General features: G+C 49.8%; 1 protein-coding gene across 3 annotated transcripts in view; it reads left to right on the top strand.

Moving 5' to 3' along the window:
- Positions 1 to 7,002, top strand: part of LOC101945803 (zinc finger protein 883-like) — a 172,426-nt gene that overhangs the window by 152,642 nt on the left and 12,782 nt on the right. Inside the window, exons 1-3 of one of the 3 annotated variants that reach the window (XM_008176862.4) lie at positions 42 to 414; positions 2,443 to 2,535; positions 3,224 to 3,338. In XM_008176862.4, the coding sequence (XP_008175084.1) occupies positions 3,305 to 3,338 (34 nt within the window). In that variant the 5' untranslated portion in view covers positions 42 to 414; positions 2,443 to 2,535; positions 3,224 to 3,304. Of the gene's footprint in view, positions 415 to 2,442; positions 2,536 to 3,223; positions 3,339 to 7,002 lie in introns of those variants that run through there. The other 2 variants (XM_065569327.1, XM_008176861.4) reach the window with 2 other exon arrangements.

Raw genomic sequence — 7,002 nt, 5'->3', positions numbered from 1 at the left:
TTTACCTGGACTGGAGAGGGCGGAAGCACCCCCCCGGAGTAGTCTGGCAGATGTAGTTCCGGACTCTGCAGCGAGCGGAAGTGACGTTGACAGGGAGGAGGAGGAGAACAGCTGCTGTAACCCTCCCTTACCTGAGCTGAAGAGGGCGGAAGCGGCCTGCGGGGCAGGCTGGGAGATATAGTTCCTGCCCTTCCCGGGAGCGGAAGTGGCGTTGAGCGGCGGGAGGACGAGTCGGGTCGGGTCGTGTCGTGAACGCGCGCGGGGCCCTGCGGTTCTGCCTGGCTCGTGCGGGGCCGTTGGAGTCTCTCCCGGAGCCGGAGAAGTTTGTCTCCCGGCTCTGGGCATGCGCAGGGGTGGGGGCAGTCACGCATGCGCAGAGGCAGCGCTCACCAGCTGCGGAGCTGCAACCTCCAGGTACCGGAGCGAGCCCCGGGGGCGGGGCCGGGCGGTGACTCTGCCCCAGTGTCCGTGGGGGGGACCCGGCATCTCGCAGCGCCCGCGGGGGGCTCGGAGCTGCTGTCCCAGCAGGAGCCCAACGCCTCCGGGCCCGGCCAGGCTCTGCCCTGGGGCCCCACGGGGAGTCCCGGAGGGAGAGGACCAGCCCCCACTGGGGTTCCTGCGTGTGGCTGGGCGGGGGCTGCCGGGCGGGGGGGAGACCTGGGAAGGGGGCGGATGGAAAATGTCTGTGCAGCCCGGACATTTGGGGGGTAAGAAGAGCAGGTGACCCCCCGAGGAGCGGGGAGAGGAAGGAGGGGCTGAGATCCCCTCGGATTTACCGCTGCCCCCTCCCGGGGGGACCCCCCATCCTCTCCAGCCCTGCCACCTTTCTCTCTAGAGAGCAACGAGCAACATCCAGGGTGACCCCCCCCCTTCCCTCAAATCCCTGAGAAGGTCTCTGTTCCCTGCCCCCAATTGTACCCCATTTTCTCTCCACTTTGCCAATGTCCAGCTCTTATTGTGGCTGGTGGGGCTCTGAGGGGTATCTGGGGTCCCTGGCCAGGGACTCTGGGGACTGGGTTCCAGGGAATATCTGGTGGGACCCTGGCTGGGGTCTCTAGGGGCTGCTACTAACAGTATTCCTTCTCCCTGATCAGTTTGTGCCAGAATCCTGGCTCCAAGCACTGCCCGGCAGTCCCCAGCCACATGCCCGGTCACTGTGATAACTTTCTATCCACTTATCAAACACTGTGAGGTGAAATCACAGATTTTGCTTTTCTCCCCTCTTGAAAACTGCAGGACCTTCTGGTTTCATTGGGAATATTCATGCCCCCCAGTCCTTGTCCTAGATCTGAGGGGTGAGGGAGGTGGGAAGGGGGTTAGCACTACCACACAATGGTCTCTTCCACAGCATTCTGGACTCGTTCTTTCTGAAATCTGGTTTCATTGAGAACATTGTTAATCCAGAGTCACTGTATGGAAAACAAGCAGATATTCCAGATGGACAGTGAGGCAAATGAGATTAGTAATTCTCCCTGTGAGGAGGTGCTCTCATTAGCTGCTCTCCCCAGAGAGCTAAAGGAGGGAAGCTGCTCGAATGCTCTGTTCCTCTCTGCTCAGGATATTGGGGTTCAGGTTCCTCTGTCAGATGCTGCAGCCTCCATTGTGATCTGGGAGACCAGGCTTAGCAGCTGCTGCTCTCCCAGTGGCGGTTCTGTGCTGGGATGTGACCTTTTAAATAAAGCTTCTTCTCTGCACTGCCCACTTGATGACTTTCTCCAGCCTTGGGGCAGACCTGAGCCCTATTTATACTAAATTCTGAGCCACAGACTCCAGGTAACTGAAAGAAACCCAGGGAAAATGCTGTAGTCTGGTATTAAAATGACTCTACACAAACAGCTGTGCCCCCTTCCCCGGTCATTTGTCCTGCCATTAGCAATTGCAGGAGCAAATCCAGCCATGGGGAGCAACCAACCCAGAAATGGGACTTTCCTACCAGATCGGCAGGGAAAAGGAGATAGAAGGAGAGAGACTGAAAGTGGCTGTGGGAGAGAAGAGTTTCAAGAGAGATTTCCAGATCTCTAATCTGCCCAGACAGATGTATTAGTGCACCCTGGGTAGAGTCACTTTCCTGTGGACAAGATGAGGATCAGACCGAGGAAAACCCAGTTCCTGAGTCCATATCCCTCCTGCTGGGGTGTTGCTCCCATAGGGTCAGTGGCAAAGGGAATTGTCAAAAGTAACTCCTTTGGTTCTGCTTTTTTCTAGCCTTGTGTTCAGAGACTTTATTACGGGATGCAGGGAGGAAGAAGGGAGGTTAAAAATGTGTCTGTGGGCTTAGCCCTGCAGGAGGGGCCAGGTCTACATTGTAATAAACAGATTGAGCATTTCCCGGCCTGGCAGAATCTAGGATGTCTGTCTGCAGGGAAAGGGCCTTGGGGGAATCATGATGTGAAATTCACTGAAGCTTGTTCTGAAACCTCCACCACTGCCCTCTTCACCCAGGCACGCTGCAGAATGACGTCCATGTTTCGCTCCAGCTCATCCTGTCCTCCCATGGGATAGGGAAGAGAAATGGCTGCTGTGGAACCAGCCCAGGTAGGGATCATGTGGGGGGAGTGGTTGGTGGGTTCCTGCTGGTGGAGAGGGACAGAAAATACACCGGAGATGGGAAGGTTTGCACAGTCTGATTTGGAGATTGGAGCAGGAGAGGAGATGCACAGGGTAGAAAAAGGGAGGAGGACAGCTGTGGCAAACCTGCTGGGAGTTGTTTAATAAGTGGCCTCGATTTTAGGAGCAGACCCATGAGGTTCGGAGGTGGAAATGCTCTAATTTGTTGAACAGAAAATAACCCACCTACATGGGGCTAGGAAAACTGACCAGACTGATAGTGCTGGAGCCCGACCTGACTAATCAGCGGCTGCTCTGAGATATGAAAGGGGCACCCACCAGTCAGGCTTAGGGAAGCTGCCTCACACTTCATATTCAGCTCCTCAAAATGAGGAGGGTGTTGGGCTTCCTACCAGGGAGCTCTCCCTGGACCCTGCTAGGAGCTCCATCTCCTGTATCAATCTGTGGCTAGTAGGTGTGTGATGGATCTGCTGAGAGAGACAAGGGGCTTTCTCTTCGTCCCCTCACCCTGGTGTTTCCTGGATGCTCTGAGCGGGGTGGGGTGGGACTCTGTTGACTGCGAGCCACCCAGCACTTCCATTTGGCTCCTCTCCCCCACGAATAGTGGGGCTGTGAGTGGGGCAGCAGGTATTGTGTGGGACTCTTGCTCTTTCAGAGACCGGTGACCTTCGAGGAGGTGGCTGTGTAGAAGAGTGGGCTCTGCTGGACCTGCTTAGGAGCCCTCTACGGACAAGTCATGCAGAAGGACTATGAGAGCGTGACCTCACTGGGTAAGGATTTCTGTGCCCTCGGATATTAGAAGGGTGTAACGATGCTGGTTCCGGCGGGATCCAACTGAGAGTGCCAATTCAGGACAAATTGCTTCAAGCAGGACAATTACAGCCCAAGGCTGGGGTTTTTCCATCTCTAAGGCAAACCAAACCAGCCAAACAGGGAAGACTTTGGTTTTACCCCACTGGCTAACCACAAGTCATACAAGCAATTCCCTTAGACACTCCAGTTTCCCAGTATCCCCACCAGTGCCATTCGTTATGGGGACAAATGGTTATGAAAACCAATACCCCAGTAAAAGAAAAAAGGTTCGATCCCAAAGGACCAAGCCTCAGACCCAGATCAATATACAAATCAGATCTTAAGCATGAATCACGTCATTGCCAATCCTTTAGAATCTAAAATCTAAAGGTTTATTCATAAAATAAAAAGATATAGATGAGCTAGAATTGGTTAAATGGAATCAATTCCATACAGTAAAGTCAAAGTTCTTGGTTCAGGCTTGTAGCAATAGTGGAATAAACTGCAGGTTCAAATCAAGTCTCTGGAGAACATCCACTGCTGGGATGGGTCATCAGTCCTTTGTTTAGAGCTTCAGTTTGTAGCAAAGTCCCTCCAGAGGTAAGAAGCAGGATTGAAGACAAGATGGAGGTGAGGCAGCTGCCTTTTATAGTCTCTTCCAGGTGTAAGGACACCTCTTTGTCCTTACTGTGGAAAATTACAGCAAAATAGAGTCTGGAGTCACATGGGTAAGTCCCTGCATACTTTGCTGAGTCATAAGGTATTTCTGCCTTCTCTCAATGGGTCAGTTGTATAGCTGATGGTCCTTATGGGCCATCAAGCAGGCTAGGCAGAGCTAACACCAGCTTCTCTGGGATGTCACGCAGAAGCATAGCATAAGTTTGAGTTACAGACAGTATAAAGCCAATATTCATAACTTTTAATACAAAAATAACACGTGCATACAGATAGCATAATCAGAACCAGCAAACCATAACCTGGTCTTAGACACCTCATTTGTCCCCCTTTATATAAGATTTGGTGCCACTACAGGACCTTAGTTGCAACAATGATCTATACGGTTCCAGTTCTTGTCAATAACATCAAAAAGGGGGAAATGAAGAGCTAAGGTTCACGCCAGTCTCACAATGCCACCTCTACTCTGCCCCATCATGCCACTGACATATACAATACCACTCTACCCTCTCCTCCTACAGAACACTTTGGGAACAGAGCACAGGAGTAGTATCGCACAGTGTCAAATATCTCCCGTTTGCTGAAGAAAACTGGGGGTTTGGTTCAGCATAACCAAAAGAAGGTTCCTACCCCTGGCCTTCTTCCAAACCCTGAGCCTTCTTCACCCAAACCAGAATGTACATGGGGTGTAACAAGCAAACTGCTAGAGTCAGAGCTGCTGGTCCAGGGTTACCTGTCACACATACACTCAGGGTGTCCTTGAATGCTGGCTGGGGGTATCCAGACAAGGGAGCTCCAGCAGCAGAACAATGAATCTCAGCCAGGATTACAGATGACAACTCCTCACTATTCTGGATTGCACCCCAGCATGTGAAAATGGCCTAGGTTGGTAGTGAAACTTCTTTAGACCTGGAGAGTCTTGCTCCCCCTTCAGCATGTGTAATAGCCACAAGCTCTCTTCTGGCTCTATTCCTGAAGTCACATGACCTGATTCTTATTTTTCACATTCTGCCTTTCCAGACTAATTAGAGTCTGTTGCTCATGAATTATAGCTTCTAATTTCCCAGTGTTCTCCACAGCCAGGGATTTTCATACTCCCTCCCATTATACTGGACTCACTATATTCCCTAGTACATCAATCCAGCCACACTGGGTCAGATCAAAGGTCCAGCTAGCCCAGTATCCTGTCTTCTGATAGTGGTCAAAGCCAGGTGTCCCAGAGGGAATGAACAGAACAGGCAATCCACAAGTGATCCATCATCTGTCATCCATTCCCAGGTTCTGGCAATCAGTGGCTAGGGACATCATCCCTGCCAATGGCTATTCATGGACCTATCCTCCATGAATTTATCTTGTTCTTTTTTTGAACCCTGTTATAGTCTTGGCCTTCACAACTTCCTCTGGCAAAGAGTTCCACAGATTGACTGTCTGTGTGAAGAAATACTTCCTTTGGGTTGTTTTAAGTCTGCAGCCTAGTAATTTAATTGGGTGACTTCCAGTTCTTGTGTTAGGAGGAGTAGCAAATAACGCTTCATTATTTACTTTCTCCACTGCAGTCTTGATTTTACAGACTTCTATCATATCTCCTCTTCTCCTAGCTGAAAAGGGCCAGTCTTTTTAATCTCTCCACATAGGGAATCTGTTCCGTACCCCTAATAATTTCTGTTGTCCTTTTCTGAACCTTTTCCAATATATCTTTTTGAGACAGGGTGATGACATCTGCACTGAGTATGCAATATGTGGGTGTCCTATGGATTTATATAGAGGCAATATATTTTCTCTGTTATTATCTATCCCTCTCTTAATGATCCACAACATTGTTTGCTTTTTTGACTGCCGCTGCATGTTGAGTGGATGTTTTCAAAGAACTGTCCACAATGACTCCAAGATCCATCTCTTGAGTGGAAACAGTTAAGCCCTTATCATTTTATATGTATAGTTGGGATTATGTTTTCCAATGGGCTACACTATGTGCTAGCCGGACATCTAGCACTGCTGAGATCCTGCGTTAAGTGATATCCCTGCCCTTCCTGTTTCTTTCTCTGCTGAACCCCACCAGCCCATGCTTACTGTTCCCAGCTTCCCCAGGATACTCTTTGTCTCTGGACCTCTGTCAGAGAGAAGCAGTTTCAGGGATACTTGCCCTCTGTCTGGAGTCTTCAATTTCTGGGACATGGATTTACCTTCTCTGTGTTGTAAGAGGCTCTGTCATAATGAGTGTCTGTGACATTACTCAGAGTCCAATCAGTTCTCCAACCTGGGGTGCCTTTTCCACTCTTTTACTGTGAGAACAGCTCCTCTTGGGCAGTAAACAGTCTCCAGCATGTAACACTCTTCCAGTTACACGGTATTGAGTGCTGCTAGTCAGCCATTCATGAATTACACACAGGAGAACACAAATTGTCAAGTGCCAAACTTTCCCACAGAAATTTTTATATTGCACTATCCAGCATGCTACTGAATAACACAAGCTCATATTAAATTTTTCATTTCATCAGTGGAAAATGACATGCACCAGCCTTGTTATCCCAAATGGAATTTCCCACAGACTTTAATCCAAACACACTGGTGTGACGTTCCCCCCAGTGTTATCTGGACTGGTGATCTGCTCGGCCTCCCCAATCCTTGGCTTTGGGAGCTAGCCTTACTCTGCTCTGTGAAAACCCCACTCTTGGGGTGTTCACACACAGCCTCTTGCATGTAAGCTTTTCCCAGCTACTGGCAAGCGAATGCCATTATCTCTGGTCCCAGACACAACCCTAGGAACCGCCATCTTGCAGTGTCCAGTAATGCTCACTGGATGATGAAAGATTATATAAATTTGTCAGTTTAACAAAGAAATTAATATGTACCAGGCTTGTTATCCCAAGGTGAGCCTCTGACACACTTCAAACCAAACACACTGCTTCAGGTAGAACAAACAACGTTTTATTAGTTAGAGAGATTTTAAGTGATTATACGTCAAAG

The sequence above is a fragment of the Chrysemys picta genome, chromosome 16 (genome assembly GCF_011386835.1).
Source record: "Chrysemys picta bellii isolate R12L10 chromosome 16, ASM1138683v2, whole genome shotgun sequence".
In the NCBI taxonomy this organism is placed as follows: domain Eukaryota; kingdom Metazoa; phylum Chordata; order Testudines; family Emydidae; genus Chrysemys; species Chrysemys picta.
This window is presented reverse-complemented; position numbering and strand designations above follow the sequence as displayed.